The 25,174-nt window shown below is 41.7% G+C and overlaps 1 protein-coding gene across 2 annotated transcripts in view; it reads right to left on the reverse strand.

Annotated features, from left to right (window-relative positions):
• The window catches only part of prkcz (protein kinase C, zeta), a 105,462-nt gene that overhangs the window by 8,067 nt on the left and 72,221 nt on the right, over positions 1–25,174 (reverse strand). For both annotated transcript variants that reach the window (XM_023411509.2, XM_087175417.1), the window contains 7 exons: positions 24,619–24,705; positions 21,589–21,724; positions 21,275–21,362; positions 20,848–20,967; positions 15,166–15,245; positions 12,986–13,075; positions 4,040–4,155 (listed from right to left, as the gene is read on the reverse strand). In XM_023411509.2, coding sequence (XP_023267277.1) covers positions 4,040–4,155; positions 12,986–13,075; positions 15,166–15,245; positions 20,848–20,967; positions 21,275–21,362; positions 21,589–21,724; positions 24,619–24,705 — 717 coding nt within the window. The remainder of the gene's footprint in view (positions 1–4,039; positions 4,156–12,985; positions 13,076–15,165; positions 15,246–20,847; positions 20,968–21,274; positions 21,363–21,588; positions 21,725–24,618; positions 24,706–25,174) is intronic.

Consider the following 25,174-nt stretch of genomic DNA (forward strand, 5'->3'; position numbering starts at 1 on the left):
ATACCTGAAGAGCATTTCAACTGGTTTTTGAAAAGAACATCTGGTGCCATAAATGAACAGTGTAGAAAACCACCTGACCAAAACCACCAAGACTTACGGTTTCTGACCTTTAGACTGTTATTTGTTGGAAAGAAAAAAGAAGAAAATAAATTGGTTAATCAATTAATTGATGACCCAAATTACAGGATCTATGCTGCTAAAATGAGCAACAGGTTCATTAGAAAGACTAGAGCGGTGTTGTCGTCCTAACCATCAAATTCAAGCCCCTGAAAACAACCATCAAGGACCAAGGCTAGAGAGGACTAAAATATGATTCCCTAGGCCCTGGCTGAGGCTGCCATTTTCTAAGACAGGGAGCTGGCATAGCAAAACTAAAGCCTCCCCCTCCCTCTCCACTCACCACGCTGGCAATGGCCCCCAGCAATCCTGGCTTTTAATGTTGCAATGTAAATCTCTAACACAGAGGGTTTACCCTTCTCTCCCTACACGACTCTCACTTCTCCTTCTTCTTGTGCCAAGCCCATCACGAGTGGGAGAGAGGGGAGACTGGAGAGCTTTTTTGCATCACCTCCTCCTAGCGGGAGTGGGCGACGTCAGCCCCTCTCCTTGGTAACAGAGGGAAAAGAAAGGGATGGGGAGATAAAGTGCGAGACGAAGGGAGGAGGCGTGCGTCTTCTTTTGATGTGCCGTGGTGTTTGATGCCAGGTTGATATCTCCACTACTGAACTGGCATTGTGCTCCCCATCCCATTCTCCCACTCGCCTCCTCTCTCCTTTCAGTGTAAAACCCAAACTCCTCCACACTTGCCTCCCCAAAAGTCTGTCAGGGACTCCCGTTGTTAAACCCTGTCACAAATGAGCTGGTACGAGCTTCAGAGCCATCTCGCTGCAGCCCCTTAATGAGCTGCGAGTCTCACCCACTCTGAGGCTGGTTTGAAGATCAGCATCTAGTGAGCACCACCTTCACATGGAGGGAGAGCCACAGTAGCTTCCCAAAGACATCTGTCATGGGTGCAGAGCATGATGGGCATTTAATAAGGCTCCAATTAACACCAGGGAGCTCCTGTTGCTCCGTGCCCTGCCATTTCATAATGGTGTAGTTATTGCTGCACATGTTCCTGAGTCGCACATGCAGGGGAAAGCCACGATGGTGCCTCTGTCAGTCTTCACCCAGCTGGTGGAGTACTGAACTGATGGTGATGATACCACCGACAGCTTGAATGTCACATTTTATTTTGGAGAGAATCCTAACTCTGCTCGAGTTGAAGTCCAGAGTGAGAGGTGGTAACGCTAACACTAACAACAAGGCTGTGAGCAGCAGAACTGCTTTGCCTCAGCAGGATCTATTGTTCTCCTGTGGAGAGATACTCTGTGATACGTACCCTAACCCTGTCTGGATCTTAAGTCTTCATTATGCTTCAACTAAGTGCTTGTGAGATCGTCCAACAGTGTCTGAAAGGGGGGGCTGCTTGTTTTTTATACCTTCCCGAAACACTCAATCATGCTCAACTTAAAACCGGCCAAGAAGCAAAGGTAAGGCAGATTGGACTTCTCTCTCATGTTGTCTGTTTTTATACTTGTTCACAATCAAGTGCAACACTGAACACTCAGTGTGGAAAACGTATAATCATGTTGAGACTACAGAGACCAGGTTCTTGGAGAGAAATCACTGATTTGAAGCCCTGCCCAGTGTGGGCAATCAAATCAGGTACAAACATTTTCAGATGTGGTCAGATCACATGTCATATTACCCAGGTTTGTTTTCCATGTTCACTGAATCCTTCAAGCTGTGCTGCTGCACTCAGATGAGACACTCATCTGGTCAGCTGACAGACAGAGATTGCTTCAGCCCATAATTGAGGGCGTGGCCGCTCTGAGTGACAGGTTGTGAGTGTATGCTTGCCACAAACTGGAGTGTCAGCTCCACACATGCCCCACCTCTTTGCCCATTTTTGGAATAGCTGGGAATTAGGTTGAGTCAAGCAGTGTCAAGATGGCAACAGCAGGGCAGCCCACTCTGAGCTTCAAAACTGCTCCTCAGAAACATGTGGGTGACATCATGGAAGCTACATCCATCCATTTACAATCTATGGTTTTCCTCCAGTGGCCTGTACATGATCTTTCATTGATGAAAATGATGAAGAATATAATCAGGTTTTTAATAATCAGGTTCTTACCTTTTGTCTTATGGAGTGAATTATCATTCCATATTTTCCCATGTATAGGACTTTATTGAGGATGATTGGCTACAATCCTTTTTAATAACCTTAATACTAAATGTTAATAAGGGTCCAGATTCCTTTAAGTGGAGAGGTGCATGTTGTACTTCATTTTCAGTTTAGCTTCTTTTGAACAGTGTGGCTGTTGGGAGGCTAAAATCAGTCCAATAAAAGCTTTGCAGGAAAAATATAAATGTTGGAGCCTGAAAAATCAATCCAGCATGGATTTAAATGAAAATGTTGTCTAACATGGGCCCGGTAATATCTATTGGCAGGGCCGGCTAAAGCCTTATGGAATCCATTTTGTGACTGCACAAAGAGAAAACAGGCTGCGCTTGTGTTTTCGTGCAGCGGATGCAGACGGTCTGCAGCAGCGGAGCCTGCGCTGTGTCTGTTGTTGTGCCAGATCTCTTCAGCCTTCTCTCTTAAACGAGGGCTCCTGTCAGATCCTGAAAGCTACATGTTTGCATTAATCAAAACAATGTCCCTGATGGATAAAGACGTCAATGTTGGGAACTCGCAGGGGGGGGTGGGGTTTGTTCTTCTTTATTGGATGCAGAAGTCTTCTGGGAAGATGGCACATTACCCACTGTTTGTGTGAAAATGTTCTTTTTCGCACTCGGTTTGATCATGACAGGATCTACTGATGACATGTACACCTTTAACACCTGCCAAGTATAATCATTCATGTCTTGTCGCAGTCTGATGCTCTGTTTTATTCACTGATTCTGACACAATTCAAAAGAGAAGATTTAATTTGCAAGGCAGAAAATACACTGAACAAAAATATAAATGCAACACTTGTTGCACTTGTTTTTGATCCCATTTTTCATGAGGTGAAATGAAAGATCTAAGACTTTTCTGAGACACATTTTCTTCACAGGTGTGTTTAAATGTGTTAGTGAGCCAAGATCATCCATCCACTTGACAGGTGTGGCATATCATGATACTGATTACAGAGCATGATTACTGCACAGGTGTGCCCTGAGCTGGTCACAACAAAAGGTAAGTAATTTATTAGGCACTGAGCTGTGGATTTCACATGACCTGCTACAGATCTGCACTTTTGGAGGGAGGGTCGTGGATCAGGAAACGTGTGACCGTCATTTGCCTAATGCAGTGCAACACATCTCCTTTGTACAATGTGGAGGTGCTGTGTTTATATTTTTGTTCAGTATAGAAGACAGTACTGAAGAAAGAAGGAAAAGAAATGAGCAGAGGTCAAATCGAAATGTATTCTTGCAAAGAAATCAATGTCTTTTTGACTATTTTGATGCAGTGATGGCATTATTATTTTTATTCCACTGGGTGTAAACCTTTGGGATAGACTAACGATGTCAGTGCTGTAATATGGTTTGTCCAATGTGTGTGTGGCTGAGGACTGGATCAATTCAATGTCAACAGCCCAGACAGTTATATTTACACCACTGTAGACTTAGCTGTTTACTGTTGCTCATTGCTCAGCCCCATCTGCTCAAAGTGCTGAGGTTACAAGACCATCACCACATCTGGACCCATGACACAGAGACCGCTGACACTAGCTGGCCCCTCTCTTTTCTATAACATGGGACGAACAGAGCTGTGAGAGTGCGGGAGCTGATGACTCAGCAGGTGCTGAATGGAAATCAGGCTGGAAAATTTTGTCAGTACAGTGAGTATTATAGTAATATTCATGTGAAATAACTTCAGCAAACAGATCATCATATATAAGTGTGTATCTTTCTCTTGACTAACACATGTGAAAGAGGGAAGAGGGCTCTAAATCATTCACATAAAGTTGACTTTAGATGGCAGTGATGTGACTGGAGAAGCTGTACTCACTCATCATCTGGCGTTAGCTGCACTGGTTCATTAGTAAACTGCGTGTCGAAGTTTTCGAGGCCGTAGTCATCAGAGATTTGAGGTTTGAAGGGTGGCGTCACCTCTTTCTTCTCCAGCTGAGGAAAAACAAACACATCAAATATATTGTGTATAACAACTGTTTTTACTCAGTGAGGGAGAACGGAGATCATGTATAAAAAAACATCATACGCTCCAAAGTCTGTAAACTTGTTTTTACAATTGCAGGCAACTGATTTCCTTGTTACTCCCAAATAAAACTTACTCCCCAGCTTCTTTGGAGCATTTCCTTCTTTTTTGTAAACAGATGATTTCTTTTACTTTGATGTTTATAAGCTGCTTGAATTTTGCAACAGTCCCTGTAAATACACAACATGATCACATTTTACAGACGTTACGTTCTCTGGACAAAGAATTTGATTTGTTAAATTTGATCCTAAATACAATGTAATCTTCAAGTTGTGAACGTCTGTATGACAAAATTAAATCTATTTATCTTAGTTTGAGCAGTTTTACGAGTAAATGCTTGTACACATGGTCGCACGGAACTAACATTTGTGCAGCACGTCTTCCATGATAAACACAATCATCAGCATTGACATAGAGTCGCTATTGGAGGGTTTCGTAACCCACTTCCACCCCCCCGTTATTTGGTTTGGGTAGGCACTTCATGTGGCGGGCCCTCCATGCGAACATGCAAACAAAGTGGCATTGGGTAGGTTGAGGGTGAGGGGTGTGGTCTGAAAACAGGCCAAACTATCCTGCTGTCAGAAAGAACCGCTGAAAACAGCCCCCAAAAAATGCACCTTAATTGAAGACTACAGTGCCCAGCTGTTGTAGGAAATGACTTAACCTTCTTTAAAAATGAAAAAAGATTTACGTCTTCCCTTAGAAGTACTGAGAGAGAGAGAGAGAGAGAGAGACTAACACATTGTTGCTCTTGGTTTTTATATAAGTACTCTGAGACAAAGTCAAATGTTTAATTTGATAAATGGTGTTATTGACTCATCTGACCTACTAACCGTAAGGAAAGGAAGGGAACCTCATACACAGTGAGCCCATAACAAACAGTGTGATATACAGTACATCAGGCCCTGTGGCTCTTCTCCATATGCTCCTATCTGCTACGGTAAGAGATGAGCACCTTGTTGCTGTGTTTCTCGGTGGCAACGAAGACAGACAGGACTGGGGAGTGGAGAGAAAAACAACAGAATGGAAAGGGTTGAGGCAGCAGAATAATTGTGCCCGAGTGATTCAGCCAGGAGAGTTTTTGTCTGGTTTGTTTCCATGGTTTCACATCGGTCCCTCATCCTGTTAAAATGTGCACTGAGGACATTTTCTGAGAACACAATGAAGTCAGATGGGCACAGAAAGACCACAGGTACACAGCTCTGCTCTCCATGATGTTTCCTCAATCTAAGAATGTGCTACTTTAGTAGTAGCAGTAGCTCAGAGGAAGCTTAAAATAGAGCTAAATCAATAAGGTTTTTGATAGCTGATCTGTGTGCTGTCTGATTGTGTGTGTCATGTATATAAAACTGTTTAGTGATTCCTCCAGAATCTGGAGAAAAGATATTCCATTCCATTTAATAATAGAATAGCAATACATGATAAAAAGGATCCATACATACATACAGGTATGTACGTGCTGAAATCCCAATGTTCCATTATAGTGAAATTATTTAGAAGATGTCAACAGTAATAGTTGTGTGTGTATGTGTTTGTGTGTGCGTGTAGCCTGCCCACAAATAAGACAGAAGCTTCATGTTTGTGTGTCTGCTCTCATGCGCTTGTCAAACCTTTTCTTCTCTGTTGAAAACGACTGAAAATAATCAGACATGATCGACAGTACTTAGGATCAATATGTTATGGTTTTTATGGTAATCATCTTCATCATCACACCATTCCCAGTGCAGACACAAAAAACATTTTTTTGTTTTGTTAAAACAAGGCAAACATGGAGTTATATTTTGTATGTGGATAATGTGGTAATTTTAAGATGCTAAGAATGGGGAAATATGTTACTATGAAGTAATAATAGCAAAACATTTTCAATATAAGGTTGAATTGGCTTTTTTATTCCCCTTTTTTTTCTTCCTTGTCAAAAACCTCGCACCCACATTACCCACAATGCATCTTGACCGCCAACAGTTGAGTCAGATGCTGTGTCTTGATTCATATACTTCCATACTTACACTTACTTAGAGCATCAGTATGTTCACATTGACCAGTATGGCAACATGCAGTGCACTAGAAGTACCCAGATGACACACTCCAATCTCTTCCTCAACAGTCGCCATCTTGGCTACGTAGCGGAAGGGTAGGGATGCATGTTTTGGAGGAGGACACATGATCCGATTTGAGACACACCAAGAGATTCATGTGAGTTCTGCATCAAACTTCATTCCTTTAGTCACCAAGAGCTGTCTCCAGTGGCTGGAAACAACGCTAATGTTAGCTCTTAATTTGCTTCTATTTCTATCGCTTCATTTCTTCTACTAAAATTAGCATGCTAACCAGCTAGCCCCAGCCAGGCTGGCTCGACTTTCTGATACTGAGTCACTGTATAATACGGCCTCTGAGCGCTGCGCCCTCTTGTATTGTAAACAACTCAAGTCAAAATTATTTACATAGCTCCAAATCACCACATAAGTTATCTCAAGGCACTTTTCATATAGAGCTTATCTAGGCCGTACTCTTTATAATATTGATTCAGAAACCCAACAGTTCCCACCATCAGCAAACACTTGGTAGCAGTGGCAAAGAAAAATGTCCTTTTAAGAGGCAAAAACTTCGAGCAGAACCGAACTCAGAGTGGGCGACCATCTGCCTCGACCGGTTGGGTTGAGAAAGAGAGAGAGAGAGAGAGAGAGAGAGAGAGAGAGAGAGAGAGAGAGAGAGAGAGAGAGAGAGAGAGAGCAGGGGGAAGGACCACCAAACGCTGTGATGGCTGAAATTGTTGGCAAGCGACCATTACCACCACCCACCTGACAAGAATTCAGATTCAGGGGGAGAGAACGTACAAATAGCGGGTGGCAGATTAATGAGAAAATGTTTATATGAATCAAATGTTCAGGTGCTTTATTTTGAAACGCATTGACAAACAACCTGTTTTGTTGTTTAGGTGTGAACACTGTTGAGAAATCTATTACACACACCACGTTAGCCAGTTGTTTCCTGATTGTGTGTGCGTGTGTGTGCGTGTGTGTGCGTGTGTGTGCGTCCGTGTGCGTGTGCTTAGGTCCTACAAAGCTCCTGGTTCTCCTGCTGGTTTTTGCGGCAGTTCCTCTGCTTCATTAGTGTTATTGGTTCAAAGCTCTTTGTGAGAACAGCTTCAAATAAACAAACAACACAAACAACTCACTTTTTCCCTTTGTATCTCTTCGTCTCATTCCCTCATCACCAAATTGGCCCACCTTCCCCCAAACTCTCTCTCTCTCTCTTTCTGTTTGCTAATTTCTTTTTCAACTTTTTCAGTGCCTACCTACACTCCTCTGTCAGTTTCACCCCCTCACATCCTGTCTCCATCTTCCTCCTCTCCGTTTGTCTCTGTCTTACTCATTGTCAATTCTTTTATCTTTTTCACATCCCTCTCCTCTCTCCTCCTACTTTCCCCAGTCTCTCTGATGTGTTGTTGGGCAGGCTGAAGCTCTGTGTGGTGGTAATGAAGTGCACTGAAGGCCAGAAACGAGCCCCGCACCTTTACACACACGCGCGCACATACACACACACACACACGGGAAGTGCCCCTGAGGCCAGAGGGGCACATGAAAGAGGTAAGTGAGGCGCCAGGCCGATACAGGAGAGCCATGGGTTCTCAGATCACAGCACCTGTCAGAGTATGTGTGCGTGTGTGTGTGTGTGCGTGTGTGTGCGTGTGTGTGTGTGTGTGTGCGTGTGTGTGTGTGTGTGCGTGTGTGCGTGTGTGTGCCTGTGTGTGTGCGTGTGTGTGCGTGTGTGTGCATTCCAGTGGCATCAATGCTTTCAGGACAGGATTGGACGCTGTGACAGTCAGCCTGATCTGAGGCCTGCGTTAATGTGACTGGAGACGTACCACAGTCAACAGATGTGGAGCCATACATCACACACTTACATACACACTCACACTATATCACTTAATCACACATTCTGTGCTTTCTCTTTGTCTCCACGTTGTGGTATTAGAAGCACATCTCCATAAGAACAAGGAGATCAACATCAGAGAGGCCAACTACCTGCACTGCACCTGCCGCTTCTTCTGCTGTCGGACAGTGAATGCCTCTCAAAGAAACACGCTGATGTTTACGTACGCAGCGAGCTTCAGTGGACAAACAGACAGCTGGAATCAAACCTGGTGCTGTGTGAACAGGTTTTGTGATTGCTGGGATACGGAAACACGGTGACGCTGTGACAACGAAGTGAGACGGAGCAAGAAACACGAGCAGCCAGACAATCAGACTAGGTTGTAAACAAGCAGCAGTTCAGACAGATTACCAACCAGAAAAATGTGTGCTCGCACTGAAAGAAATTCAGGGGCTCCAGCAGCACAGGACAAATATGAGCACACATAAATAGAGGAAGTAAAAAACTTATTCTTAAAAATAGAAACTATACAAGAGCAATTAAATTAAAAGGCAAGCAATATGCAAACAAGTTTATATAACGTGCTCGAGATTCATGAAAAAGTTCAAAAGCATGAAACAGTATTAGGCCGGGAACAAACTGGCTGCGTAGGGCAGTGTGTTCCATGGTGAAACAAGTACTGGCTTTTCCATACGTGCAGAAGTGAGTTCTCTCTTCTCTCACTCTGGAGAGATGCAAACTTCACAAGCAAAAATAAACCTGACGGGTGATAGCGGCAGAGACAGGTGAAGTTGACACAGAGATACACTTCCTCCTAAAACGTAACATATTCAAAGAAATAAGGAACATTCACTTGAACCAATTCAGGTCTGTAATCCCAAATTTCAATGACTTGAGGGACACACACACAAATAATAGACTGTAAATATGTAATTAATATACACATTTATATCGATCTTGGTGTTTGCTGCATTTTGTATTTTGTACTTTTGGAAATTGTATTTTGATGCTTTGGTAATATTGTTTTTCTGAAACTGTCAATAAAGCACCTTTGAATTGAAAAGAACCCGAGTGAGATGCTGCGGCCACACATCTGGTGGACGTCGGCACAACCAGGACACAGCTGGAACATGACACGGCCACATCCAGTAAACATAAGAGGTCAGCCTGCACACTTCAAATATGAAGCTCAAATCAGTCACACGACACGAATACAGACAACTGTGCTGTGGAGGAGAAACTTTCTGCTGTTCAACAACATGATCCACAACATGGATATATAGGTTTCCCGCCCAATCGGGATCTGAGCTTCAGTGAAAAATAATTAATAATAGTGAAATCAGTACTACTCGTTTCCAAATGATCGACTTCTTCTCCATGTTCATCAACCTGACAGTTCTCTGGCAGTAAAGAACTGTGCATTTGGAGAGAGAATAAAAGAGGACAGCAGGTAAATGATATTCAAATGTGTCATCTCTTCAGAGAGAAAACTCGACGCTCCCTCAGGAACTGTCTGATGAATATTAATACGTGGTAACAACAGTAGCGGCATGCCAGGCCTGTCAGGTCTGGAGACAGGTTTCTAGTTTGAGGGCAGAGAGCGTCGCTTCTCCACCTCTCACAGCTTTGTCAACTTGTTTTCCCTCTGCGCAACATGGGAGCTTTGTCGCTGGGCTCAGGATTTCTCTTTGCTTTGATATCTTTCCCCAGTTTGCCTTTGGTGTGTACTTCACAGGCGCAGTGGCAGCACTCATTAACACACTCTGACAATTGTTTTCCTCCTCTTTTATACCACTATACTACCTGCTATCTCACCTAATTGTCCCATGAGGGACATGGTAACAATGAGGACATAAAAATGGCCTTAATTAATCTTAAATTAGCATTTGCACTAATGTCTGATGAAGTTATATATTAATGGTGCAGTTTCAACAACGAAGCAATTTTCATATTGGGAAAATTTTAATTAGAATTCAGAAAAAAAGAGCTCTATTTGAATTCAATTTTTTATGGATTAAAATACATAAATTAGCATCACAGCTGTAAATTATATTTCTAATATTAATATTTGCCAATACAATAAACAATGCCAGAGGAATAGACGCAACCATAATTTGATTATATTATCTGAAAAAAAAACAACTCCAACAGTTAATATAATAATTACTTTACATTTAAATGATAATACAGGGATGATATTTTTGTAGGCCAACCAGGAAGTTGTGTCACCCTGGTTCCCTCCACAAAAAGCCAGTGGGATTTTTACTGTTGTGGCTTATAGGTGAATTTTTCTTCTTAAAAGCCAGGAAAATAATTTAAACTAAAAAGTAAGTATTAAAAGAATTAAATCACAGTACGACGGGTCAGAATGAACTTTTCAAAACTATATACTGTACATTGATCAGCCACAACATTAAAACCTTCAAAATGACCATTACGTTGAATCAACACCTCTCTGAAACAGCTGAAAGAGAAGTTACTTATAGGACTGTTGGATGAGACTACACTCGTCTTAGCTAGGTGTTCCTAATGAACTGCCAACTGAGTGTAGTTTGGTGCCGTAAAGACCCTTAATATTGTACGGCTTCTTTCATGTCAGTTTCAAATAATTTTGTGCGTCAACCTCAACACACACACACACACACACACATACACACACACACACACACACACACACACACACACACACACATTGACTTGCAATGCTTCAGTTGATGTGAAAATGTGTGTGTGTGATTAGAAATTCACTTTAATTTGCCTTGCAGCTCCACAGAAGGGGGGGGGGGTACTTCACTGCATGCAGCAGTAGTCTACGCACAATGTCTATAACTATATCATCCATTTTTTATCGAATAGACAAACGCACACACAAAGGGCTCCACCTCGCTCATGTGCCTGCTCAAATCGTAAATAGGAGGGTGTGCTGTGTGTGTTGCTGAGGCTCTTGAAGTTTACAGCAGACACATACGATCAAGCCTGACAAAGGCAGTTCACAATATAGAATGACAGCTGCGCAGTGTTCTCCGAGCTGATTGGCATCAGATGTGGGCGTGCCGTGTTTATTCTGTGTCTGTTGTTGTTACATTACTTCTAAACGAACTGACAGGTTGTAAGAGTCAAACCCCAGATCGCCTGTCAGCCGCTGTCTGTCATGAAGCAACGCTCACCCGGATCTCACCGATGACGAACTGTATTCTGGAAGTGTAAGTGGAACATATGGCGGATCACCTTCCACCTCGTAGTTTATCCGTATGAAATGAGTCATGAGACAATAGGGATGTCATATCACGCCATAGCTGTCCCTTCAACCGTCGATGCTTTAATCCTCTAATACTCTGGAAGTGGCAACCGCATTCTTTCATCTTGTCTCTTTTTGAGGTATTTTCAAACCTATGTTTGGTTTATTCCAGTTAATCGGTTCATGAGTCGGTAGTGCCTTTCCCTCTGGTTCTTTTTACACAGAAGATAATTCAAGCTAGTGATGGGTGATCTGGCAAAAAGAAGAATCGCAATCCACGATCTGAATGAACAAATATGTTCTACTTGATTCAGATCTGGAGACTGGGGAAGCCACTGAAGTTCAAGTTTGAGATGACGTTTGCTTTGTGACATGGAGCATTATCCTGCTGGAAATAGCCATTAGCAAATGGTAAACTGTGGCCAAAGAGGGATGCATATGGTCCTCAACAATACTCAGACAGACTGTGGTTTTCAAACCGTCACTCATTGGTATTAAGGGCCCAAAGTGTGTTAAGAAAACATTCCCCACACCATTACACCGCCACCAACCTGGACAGATGACATAAGGCAGGCTGGGTTCATGGATTCATGCTCTACCATCTGCTGCCTCAGCAGAAATCCTGATTCATCAGACCAGAGTATGTTTTTCCGGTCTTCAACCGTCCAGTGTTGGTGAGTCTGTGTCCGCTGCAGCCTCAGATTTCTATTCTTGGCTGCCAGGAGTGGAAGCTGACGTGGTCTTCTGCTGCTGTAGCTCATCCACCTCAAAGTGGGACTTTGCTCACCACAGTTGTAAAGAGTGGTTATGGTAGCCTTTCTGTCAGCTCCAGCCAGTCAGTCCATTCTCCTCTGACCTCTCTCATCAACAAGGTGTTTCTTCCACTGAGCTGCAGCTCACTGGTTGGTTTTTATTTTCGGCTTCTTTCAGAGTAAAAACTCGAGGGGTGTGAAAATCCCCCAAAATACTAAACCAGCCTGTCTGACACCAACAATCATGCTACGGTCAAAGTCACTGAAATCACACTTTCCTCATGCTGATGTTTGATGTGAACATGAACCGAAGCTCCTGACCTGGATCTTCAGGTGTTTATGTATTGAACTGCTGCCACATGATTGGATAATGGCATGAATAAGCAGGTGTACAGCTGTTTCTAATAAAGCGCTCGGGGAGCGTAAAATGTAGGTGATTCATTCTGACAGAGACGGGGGAACGGGGGATCCTGTTTTAACATTCAGGAGCGTATCAGTTCACAGACGACGGAGGTCATTGAATGAGATTTTGCATTTTTAATTTACTGACTAAAACTGAAAGGAATTCCTTTGTTGTTTTAATTAAGGTTATTTCTGATTTAGTTTTCATCTTGTTTTTGTCATTGAGAAAAACATTTTTCTCATAGTTTTTGTCGACAAACTTAACACTGGCTGAGTGTTGGGATGATGTGTTTTTGTTTGAGGATCATATTTTTTAGCAAACGGTTGTTGTCATATCAGACCATCTACTATGTCTGTGTCATCAATATACTTCTACATATAAAAGTTTTTGGACATTTTGAAAGATTATGGAAGAAACACACAAGTGAATGAACCATAGCAGGATGTTTTTTCCTGTCCTCAGTCAGCTCTTACCTGGTCCCAGTCTATACTGCGGAAAAATGTATGTGACTTGATATCTGTGAAGCCTGTCTGGACCTGGCAGCCCAGCCGCTCCTTGGGATCCTGTTGGAACCAAAACAGCTGGTCAGGAACATTAACAGAAGCAACTGCATTTCAACAACATTTTAGCAACGTGAAATTATTCTTGTAATTTGGCATGTAGGTGTAGACAGTGCAGGTTGATTCTACTTCATATGGACAGTAATAAAAGCTTATTATATTTCAGATGTTACACAGCTCCTCAGAGAATGAAGCAACTGCCCTATTCACATGTACAATTAAAAAAGATCAATACATGTGGACAATTAGTGATAATGTTGGCTCCACATGTTTCTTCCTGCGCTGCATGTGTTACCCCCTCTAACTGCTTCACTTGCACTCTGCTTTTTTAATCACAACAATTATGGTGATGACTTACAGAAGCTAAGTGCATGTGAAAAGCCACAGGGCTATCTGAATAAAAAAAGAAATACCCGCCTGCATCAAAGCTACACTAACATGTCACACACATCGAAACCTGTAGCAAAAACATGAAACTGGCTGAAATACATGAACACACACTGTTCTGTGAATGAACACACAGAAAAAATGTGTTCATGTTGATTATAAACACATATATTTAAAAAGGATCATAGCATTTCTTAAAGGGTTGCACCAGTGTTTCAACAAGTTATAGTTAATTTCCTAAAAGTCATATGTGCTGAAATGTAGATATTCAGAGTTTTTAATTGTTGTTTTCCACCCTGTCTCAGGCTCTCCGCCCCAATCCCACTGGTTCCTGCTGAAGAGGGAAAACACCTCACAAATACAAATATATAGTTTCATTTAAAAAAAACAAAAAAAACAAAAAGCCTCAGTAATTTCCTGAAACAGCTGGACACTGCAGCTGTTAACCAACATTACTCAAACAGGAAACAGTGCATTCGTTGGGGACTATTTTCAATGGCGGATTAATCCAGAGTTGGTGCTCTAGTGAATATTTGCAGCAGCAGGAAAGTGTGTGTGAGTTTGAGTCAGGATAAACTACAGTGTGTGTGTGTTCATGGTAAAGGAGGAACATGTCACCCAGTGACAACAGTGTGACTCACTGATGTGTTTTTGGAGACAACAGTGGAGCTTCAGAGGAATAAGATGGTAAATGGCCTGCATTTACATGGTGCTTTTATCCAAAGTGTTTTACAGTTTGATCAGTTCATTGTTGGTCTTGATCTTTTCATGGGATATGTTGACTATAAGAAAAACACAGAATATCACCAGACTGATAATTTCATCCATCACAGAGAATACTGTCTAGAGATAATCTGTTTCAGCATTTTGTTAAATATGCTTATTTGTTTTCTTTCTGGGAGTGAGATGCCTAAATTGATATGTACACACAGGATGTGTAGTTTGCCCAGTATAGCATAAAGACTGGAAGCAGGGGGGAAACTTACAACAACGTCTACCTCTCACCAATTCAGTTACATGCTGGAAATAATTTTCTACTTTGGCACAGTGACTTCTGGGAGTAACAGTAATGTTTCACAGAAAACCAGTGGAGACGTTGCACATAGGCACTGGCAGATGGATAACCTCCTTGTTTTTATGCTCAGTGCTATGCTAAGCTTGGCTAATTGCGTTGTGGCTTTAGCTATTTACCGACAACACGGACGGGAGGTTCATAGTGATCTTTTTATCTCACTCTTTGAAAGGAGGCAAATAAGAGTATTTCCCAAAATGTTGAATTATTCCTGAAAGTCCTGAAATTTTTCTCATCTCAGCGATTAGGGTTTGATATCGTCATGTCCGTACTTCTGTTTTTAAACTCATCTCATCATAAACTCAAACCTATTTCATTAAGTGACCAACAGCGAGTTTCGGCCCCCGAGGCTGCAGCACAGACTGTGTGGCTGAAACATGCAAATCCTGCCACAGATTGTTTCTACAGTTTATTCTGTATTTCTCTCTGTATACTAGTTTTACTATTGCAACACAGGAATAAACAGACTCTGGCAGTCTGAGCCAAATAAAGAGGCCTTCCCTGGCTTGGCAATGATCCCACACGTGATGATTTGACTGAGCAACAGTGCAAACAGACAGAGAGAGAGAGAGAGCGAGAGAGAGAGAGAGAGAGAGAGAGAGAGAGAGGCTGATTGGGAGTGGACGGCTCTCACCTTGTTTAGAAAGCCCTTGAGCACGCTGGCAGCTTTCACCGACAGAGACCTTGGGATGCGAATGGGCTTCTCAAGAATAACTGTTGGCAAAAAGAGAAGGAAGAAAAGCAACAAAAAAGATAAAGAGAGAGAGGGGGAGAGAGAGAGAAAGAATGAAAAGGACAATCGTGAGTAGGGAGGAGGATGATTCACGGTCCAACCTGCCTGTGGGTGCCCGTGTCTGCTGTGTGGGAGTCAAAGGGAGGGAGAAGATGCAGAGGACACTGTTCTGTTCTTTCACTCACTTTTGATGGTCTACACACAACCTTGAGACTCCCACAGCTCAACGATGTCACACGAAGGAGAACAAAAACACTCTGAAAACTCATTTTTCCCTCAAAACCTAAATCCAAGGATGCAGCGCTGCTTCACACATTAGTGCTTCACATTGAGGTGACCAGGGTTTCTCTTTTTCAATCTCAGTTCATGGTCATGTGACCGCTGTGTGTTCTTACATCTATGTGGTTATTTTCCATCAAACGTTTCAGGGTAAGACAAGTGGCTGTTGCGCCAAAAAACACCAGAACAAACCCAGAAATGTCAAATATACGATTTAGATGCAGTTCATTAATTATAAAAACACATAAAACTAAGAACTGTACAACAACCTTCATTCAAGCTATTAGTTCACATTTTATTTGAGGAGAACTGCTTTAGAAACAGGGGACAGGGACAAGCTGACCTAGTGCCATCTCTTCTCTCTCTTCTTCTCAAAGAGCGACCCCTGGTGGTCTGCGAGTAAATTTGGTAAAATATCATGTTTTAAATTTAGTATCTCTCAAACTGTCTGCGAGTGACCACAAAGCCTACTAGTAAGTGGTCTATAAGTGTTGTTTTCAGGATTAAATCTATTCATATGTAAATTAAAACATTATTATTTGAATTGGCTGTTTTGCAGTGTAGTTTGACTTCAGCCATGTAATCGACTCATGTAGCTACACCAGTTCACAGATTATGTTACGATTTTAAATGTGGATGAAGCCAACTGTACGTTCACACCGGAAAGCGAAGTTGGTGGGCGCTAAAAAAAGACAGCTAGCAAGTTTGTTTGGGATCCTTGGTCCTTCAAACTGTATTTAAAGCAGACAGACATGTCAGCTGGTATCTTTGCGCCATCTGACCACAAGTAGGGTATAAGCTAACTGCAAAGAACTGCAAGAAATCTTTGAAATTAGCAACGTTAACGCTACCGAAGTGGTCAACACTGTGGTGCTGGTTAGCAAGCCATTTCCTCCCTCCTGTTGTCTAGAGCGGAGCACTTCTAAACTGTTATTGGTTGCTGCAGAACAAGACTGCTCGCCGGCAAGAGACGCTGGCTCACATAGAAAATGAATGATTTTGACGTTCTCGCCACTTTTGGTCTGAACGTACAGTTATGGTTAACCTGCCCGTGGATACTATATAAATGTAATAAACAGCCTTAATTGTAATTCAACATAATTCTTCTTTTTACTTTAATCCATCCCACCTCTGAGACCTAAACCCGCTCGGTCCCTTTAATCTCATTAAAAACACATCCGATCAGGTGAAATTACACCCAAAACAGAAACGTGGTGATGCTCAACAAGCTCCTCTCTAGTGCTCTACGTCATCGCAGCTGAATTACTATTGGCTGTTGGTACAAACTGGTGAGACGAGAAGGCAGTCTGATGTTATTCTAACTAGGTCTAATCGATCCATTGGTGTGGCTGTTGTTACCAACCTGACCCAAGACTTTGAGATGTGTTGAAAGATCTGGACAAAGCTAGTAGATTCAAACAGTTGATAAAGTGACAGTTTAAATCAGTTGCTTCCATTATATTTCAGTTATTAAAACCTTGTGGCTGGTTTCGCCTCTGAATCTTATGTTTGCCAGTCTCTCTCTCTCTCTCTGTCTGTCTAAAGCCTTGGGACTGGCATGTGGAGCCCTGATACCCAAAGCAGGGCTTAGCACAGGGTCTAGCAAGATGGCATATGGCTGGGTGGCTCCTATAGCGACAGGGCTGGTTTCCGTTGGCAGGCACTCATCCAGAAACCTGGTGCTCTACCGGTGAGACCGCCAGGAGGATGGTGCTAGTGGCAGATGCTAGCCACGGAGCCACGCGATGCTCCTGACAGTCACAGCAGAGACGTTATGCGTCACACGAGGCTTCTGTAGTATGGAGGAATGTCTGTCATGGAGGACTGTGTGGGTGTGAGGGAAGGGGGAGTGGGTGAGGGGGTGAGCTATGTATGATTACCATATGGATTGAGGAAACACATATGTATAATAGTAGGACAGATACTGGATACAGCCACGTTGAAATCATCTCATTTATGTGGTTTAGGTTGTCACAGTGATGTTGTGAGGTTGTCACACACAATCAAAAAGACACATCCACACTAATGTCATAAATGACCCTGATTCATGTTTGCTTCAGCATCTTACAGAATTAAGTAAATGTGCATGGGTGTCATTTCTTGGCTGCCTTCTTTCTAACACCCAGATCCATAAAAATTATTTACATGTAAATTTTGCAGAATTATAATTTGCTCATCATTTGACACCTGGAGCAGACAGAAGAATTAGATGAAGCAAATGGACTGTACTTATATAATGCTTTTCTAGTCTTTTCGATCACTCACACCACAGTGCATCTTCTACGCTTTTCTATCACACACACTCACACACCGATGATACATTAGCAAATCAGGGTTCAGTATCTTGCCCCAAGGAGCCGAGAATCAAACCACGACTTTACAATTAGAGGACAACCTGATCTACCTCCTGAGCCACAGCCGCTCCAGTACAGCAGTCGGAGCAAATCCAAGGAGCGGAGATGCACATTAATGCTGGGAAATATGAAAGTGGCGAACATGCAATCAAGCGTCAAGCCAAGATAATACATGTCTTATTGTCGACGATATGTGTTTTCGTTTTTTTTCAGCAGGATGGTTTCTACTGAACACAACTTTGACAGTTTTGATTGCATTTACTTTCTACTGAAGACACAACTGTCAAACAGAGCCATCTGTGGACACCACCCCATCCGTACCCAACCCCCCAACTCCATGGCACAGTGGTCCCCCCTCCTCACAAATGTATTATCTTTGCATTAAGAAGATATTAGAACATGCAGTAAAACTGGCTTTTTGGCTGGGGAAAGTAACAATGACAGAAACTGATTATTTAAGAGACACAGGCCAGTCTGTGCTTCACAAAAAATGTAGCAGCACATTAAAAAAATACCCATATGTAAGCATGAGTCCAGACTGAGGTCATTCTCCCTCAGTTCATTTTGCTATGTGAGGCTTTCCAAGTACCAGTAACCGCTGGCTTTAGATGTCTACATCCATCTCCTTATACTATTAAAATCATCACATAAAAAGTTCCAGCAACAGGAAATGTGCTCATAAAACAGTAAGTTCTGGGTGATATTTCCTGATACTCTAATCCTAACAGTTACTTTGCAGTTTGACTGATGGAGGACGGAGACCTGTGTTATCAGCTGCCTCAGTGTGGTTATTTGGCGACGTACCGGTTCAAATGAAAATGCTGTTAGCTGCCAACTAATGTAGAAATGCTGAACTGTTCCTCTCATGCATCCTAAATCTCATCTGTAAGAGAGGCTGTGATGTACTGCCAGATTTTCCACAGTTCATGAGGGGTGGGGGAGCAGCCATTACAGCATGTGTAAGCAGCAGTGCATCATTACATGAGTTCTCAAATATTAACCCATTTCTCACACAAAACAAACTGTAACAGCATAATGTCAATTTTTAGTCAAGTTCCATGTGGATACAGCCAGCTGTCACAGTCTGGTCATGCTTTAAGACATTAAAACCAGAGTGGTTTTTAGCCAGGTCACTGTGCATATTTTCACTCATCTAATGGGCTTTGAAGAGTTTAATTAGTAGAATTTCCTCTGACTATGTGATCTGTCAAATGAATTTGCACCACACAAATCACTAAACTGGATTTCCAATGAGGAAATAAGGTGGAGATTTGTGAATTTACAAAAAGAAAAAAAGAAAATAACACAGGAAAAACATTTTTATCAACAGGAAATGTATATTTTCCAGCTGTTAATTCCCTTACCAGGCTTTATACTCACTAATGTGATATATGACAATGTCATATATGAACAAGTAAACTGCTAACTAAAACAAATGAACATTTGAGAGAAATAAAATTAGCCCTGCTTTCTGAGATTCTTCCATTTTAATGAAGCATACTGTGCCCATCTAAGCCTGGATTTACACAGACATAAATCCTTTACAGCCTGGAGCTGATTGTTATTCCATTACATGGAGTCTATTTTACCTACTCTCAGAATATCAGTTATGCGTCACAAAGGGTTAAATTAACATGTGTTTGTTTAAATGGCACCAAACATGTGCTCTCAATATTCATATTTGATTTCCCACTACTCCTCTATACTCCCAATCCCTTTAACCATAGAGAATGGAGTTAGGAGCTGGGTACATTCCTGCTGAAGGAACAGGGACAGATGTAGGACAACATGAAGAGAGGATTAAAAAAAAACTGTCGGCAGGAATTTTCTCAATAAAAAGCTCTTTTTAAAGTGAAAATCTGCTTTTAGTTAATACCTGTCAGAACTACAGTCACTGACAACTTTCAACATTTAGAATGATTAAAGTATTTACTGTTTCTTGTCTTTACATTTTGTAGAAAGCATTCACATAAGTGTTGTGGCCATGACACTCAGTTGGTCATTCCACCACTGTTGTTCAAAGTGAAATATCTTGACAGACATTGGATGGATTTCCCCCCAGAGGATGAACTCTAATGACTCATGAGACACTAGCGCCACCAGCAGGTTAATGTTTTTTTTCTTTAGTTAAGGGTTAAATGTCTCAACAACTATTTGATGTGTTGCCATGACATCTGATGAACATTCATGTCCCTTTTGGATGAAGCGTGTAATCAAATAGCTCCACTTTGTCTTTAGAGCTAACTAGCAAATGTTAGCATGCTGACTAAGATGGTGAACATGGTAAACATTATACTGTACCTGCTAAACATCAGCATGAGAACTTTTCTGATGTTAGTGTTTAGCCCTGAATACAAAGTAACAAAGCTGCTTGTGTGGATGTAACATCTTGTTTGCCTTGCCAGCAGAATGGCCTAAGGTTAGCAATGCCTGCATATTGGTCGATCAGTCTATTTGTCAGCCCAATACTGGTTCAGAGCCAGGTTTGCTATGGGATTTGGTACTTAAGGTGCCCTGAGGATGACTATGATGTGGTGACCCTCTAATAGTTCATCTAACGTCATCAGGTCAACATTTCCTTTGAAAATAGTTCCTTTGTACGCTTACAGAGTGGTCTTTTAAATCTGTGGTCTCTATATGATTCAACCTTTTGAAAAACATTTTGCTAGCCAAGTTGACCTTTCCTGTGGAGGACACTCGCGGGTAATTGAAATTTTCAATTTCCACTGGGCAGATGCTTACAAAATTTAAAAAAAGCACATTCCTTCTACGCCAAAGAAAAAACCTTTTCAATGTGGTCACTTGTTTAAAACCCCTGATAGCTTTTTGAAAATTACGGTTTTGGTACTGTTGCTTTTATGATACGGAACAATCCAGACAGCTACTTGTTGGTAAACCACATGCAAAATTGTTCACTAAAAAGAAAAAGAATTAAATTCCTCTCTCTCACCTTGAAAGAGGTACTCCTCTGTGTTCATGTCAGGATTGTCAGTGATGATGTCAAATGGAGACCTCCCAGCCATCATCTCAAACATCAGCACACCCAGAGCCCACCAGTCCACACTGAAGCCTGAGAGGGTGGGAACGATAAGACATTCAGATATTTATTCAGATGAGTGTGTGGCATGAAAAGACATTTGGCAGGACTGCTTTCCAAACTTCTCCCATCACACCAGAATAAATCACAATCTCAGGCTGGTCATTGTTGGAAATTGTCTGCGTGAATGTGTGCTGCTTTGCATCTTGGCCCACCAAAGCCCAGTCTTTGTTTTTTCATGAATCTTTTGACTATTGGGAACCCTTAAACCAAAGATATGGTTGTTGGCATCAGTGTTTAGACATGAACTGATCCCACCCGGCACGACTCCCGTGCTCACCGTAATCCTCTCCTCTGAGGATCTCAGGTGCGATGTAGTTGGGAGTTCCACAGAAAGTACTGGTGGTGTCACCTGGTCTGATCCCTTCCTGGGTAGAAGAAGAAGAAAAGGAAACAAGTGCAAGGGAGAGAACAGCGGTTGCAGAGATGGAAGAGTGTGGAAGATATGATGAGTACAAGAACATGAATGGTGGAAAAAAAAACAAAAAACACAGAGGCCCTGTTAATACTCCCAGTCGATTCTGATGTACTGCATTATTGATAACCCTACGCCAGCAGTCCACAGTCTACTGGAAAAATCAATCCATCTCTTACCTTGCACATGCCGTAGTCTGTGAGCTTGATGTGTCCCTCGTGGTCCAAGAGAACGTTGTCCAGCTTCAGATCGCGATATATGATGCCCTTTTCATGTAGGAAGTTCAGAGCGATACAGATTTCAGCAGCATAAAATCTGTGAAGAAGCAGGGAGAAATGAGGCGTCAGACCTATCCTCTACCGCCTCCACCAGGCCAAATATTCCCACCTGTACACCAGGAAATATCAATATCAACAGCCACTCGTAGCTGTACATGATGTTTTGTCAAAGTCACAATGGAAATTTTCAGACCTAATAACATATTTGTAATATTTCCTGCACAGCACATACATGAAATGAGCATTCTCCCATTAATGTAAAAGCACAATATAATAATGTAAATGTACAAAATTAATAACCATCAATCTAACAATCTATGAATGTTCATCTGAGTACATATAGTACATGCCAGAGAAGTGAAATGAACCCACTTGATTCTATTACAGGTCCCATATTGTATTAAGTGAGATTTCCATGTCTTTTTTAATTATAAAGCAGGTCTAGGTTATACATTAATACTGGGAAAGTATCAAAGCGCTCAGTCAACAGAGAAACGCACACAGCCTGTATTCAGAAACTGAGCCTTATAATGAGCTGTCAGGACTTCTGTAACTTTGTGATGTCACATCAAAGCAGTCACCATATTTAGCCACGCTCCAAACCCAGACCCACCATCCAACCTTGCAGGATTTGGTTTCTCTGAGTGTTTACCTGAAATCTGCTATATTTTTTTATATTTTTCCTCCTCTGATAAGCTCACTGAACTGTAGATGCTAGAGCTCCAGAGAGAAGCCTGAAAGGGGAGATGTAAAACTACATTGAGATAATTTTTGGTTCTTAAAACTACAAATATATGTCCTTATGGATCAACACTTAAAATAAAACTTTGAGACCTTTAATTTTGTTAATTTAATTTGTGCATGACAATGTTAGCCCCACTACTAGCAAAGCTCGAAGAACAGCAAGATTCTCCAGTATGTTGTTCATTCTATCCAACACATACATATTGAGGATTTAATGAACAATGCAGGATCTAGGGGGCACTTATGTAACTTTTATTAAATGTTGGGAAACTGTCAGCACACTGTCACTGTGCTTCGACGTAATTTCCCTGTATTTGGTTTGTTATAAAGCAAACAAAATACAGAAATACAAAAATATATAATGAACATGCAACACATTTGTTTACGTCTAGTTTATCAATGAGTTCTGAAGTTTAAAGGACTTTAAATCAGTATATTTAAGTTATCAAGATTATTTATTCTGATCCTGTGAAAATATTTAAAGTCAACATTACTCTTTACATACTAATGCTTTAACAGTGACTAGATGTACTGTGTGCCTCTTCGGTGAGTCAGTAGCATGTTTCCTCTCCATGTGTAGGTAGTGTGTATTCTGTCTCTGGGAGATAAGCCTTCATTAACACTGATGAGCCTCTCTCTCCGTCTGCCTGTTGTAAATCCACGATTGTCAAACACTGAGGGAAAGACTGTCGTGAAGCAATGTTTGACAGAGAAATCACAAATCCCACATTGCTCCCCCACGTTTTCACTGTGACAGCCCTCATTGTACAGCGTTGTTTCGTTGCTGGCATCAGACTGATAGAAGCTGCGTCCTATCGGCAGCACCATCCGTCGCCCACCGGCCCGCCTCCCCCACTGCACGGGGGAATGCAGCAGGGCTCTCTCTAAGAGCACTGCTCATGAATATGTACAATCATTATGAGTGATTAACATGCTGCTTTGCATATGTACAGCCACTGTCTCCAGAATACAGATTGCAGGGGCCGATTGGGGCCCAACAGTGCCTCTCTAAATTACCCAGCCTTTGATCCTGCATTTATCAGAGCCGCAGTTGGAGTGCCCTGCAAGTAGACTGGCACAATGAATTATGGGTGCTCATTATATTTCTCAGAGGTGGGAAAAAAAGAGTGTTAAGTTGGGTTTTGGCAGCATTGCCACATCCATGCTGCTAAAGGTTCCCATTAAGCCTAGGTTTGTGAGGAGTACTTAGAGGAAGTATGCTGTTGAGGAACAGTTTAGACTGAGTGCAAAGAAGGTGAATATAAAAGCATCTTCAGAGATGCACACCCACTACAGCTGTCCCACACTAAAAAACAACATGCTTTCAAACTGATGCTTTTTGTTCTAACTGAAAGACAACAACTACAGTGCACACACTCTGCCCTTCACATAACACTGTCACGTGAAGTACAGAGGAACCACCTGGAGGAAGTTCAGTCAGTCTGCCCAAATAGCATGGATGTGTTTCCTGTGTAGCCGGCTGACTCTGCCATGTCAACTCAACCAAGACCCAGTTATAAATTCACCCTCTTGTCTGTCATGCCCTGGTCATGCAGCCAATTCCTGGAGGCCTCACTGCAGTACCTCAACCTAGTCCTGCTATCTTTAAAACAGTCTGAACATTTGAGAACAGCACTCCACTTCAGTTACATTTAAAGGATCGGTGTGTAATATTTAGTGACATCTAGTGGTGAGGTAGCAGATTGTAACCTACTGGATACCCTGCCCCTCAACCCTCCCTTTCCAAGCATGCAAAAGAAAATACGGTGGACTTCAGGCCATGTGACAAGGCAAAAGATCCCCTCTAGAACCAGTGTTTGGTTTGTTCATTCTAGGCTACTGTAGAAACATGTGCAACATGGCTTCCATGGAAGATGACCAGCTCTTCATGTAGATACGAAGGGTTCATTCTAAGCAAATGAACCTACAATGATTCTTAGTTTCAGCTGCTTATACACTAATGAAAACATAATTATTAATATTATATTCAATTCCGCCTCCCTCAAATCCTATACACTGGTCCTTTAAAAATGCTACTTATACATGCACCTCTGGTATGAGTTAAGATCCTTTCCATGTGAAAGTAACACAGTTAAAGACTATCTACTTAAATACAGATGCTTGAATTCTGGACTGGGACTTTTTAATCATGTATGTAAACAGATGTGCTAATATCTGGATATTTACCTCGCATGTTCTTCTGGGAGCTTCCTTTGTCGTTGCATATGAAACATCAAGTCCCCGCCATTCACATATTCAATCACCAGAAATAACCTGGACACCAGAGCATAATGGGAAAATGCATCAGTATACAGGGAATCTTTTAAAAATGTTAACACTAAAGAGTTTTGAAAAATTTTAAAAATACACACATACGCAGACAAAAAAGGTCTTCAGTATAGTAGATATAAAATGGGACATGTGCTTTGTCTGTTTATGTCTCTTTGATTTTAATGGATCTGTTCCTTGAGAATTATTCTGTATCTTTAAATATGATTCTACCAACAAAAATGTCTCTAATGAATGCTACAGAATGAGTGCTAGAGGGAATTATGGGTTGGTTCTTGTTAAGTTATTGAGTTATGGCCTTAACATGTTTTGTAAGGTCAAAGTGAACTTGACCTTTGACATTTGATGATCAAATTCTAATCAGTCAATCTTTGTGTCCAAACGAATGTTTGTGCCAAATTTGAAGAAATTCCCTCAAAGTATAACTGAGATATCACATTTATGAGAGTGGGAC

This window comes from Seriola lalandi, unplaced genomic scaffold (genome assembly GCF_002814215.2).
Source record: "Seriola lalandi dorsalis isolate HSWRI2012SDOR001 ecotype SW California unplaced genomic scaffold, Sedor1 jcf7180002054469, whole genome shotgun sequence".
Lineage (NCBI taxonomy): Eukaryota > Metazoa > Chordata > Actinopteri > Carangiformes > Carangidae > Seriola > Seriola lalandi.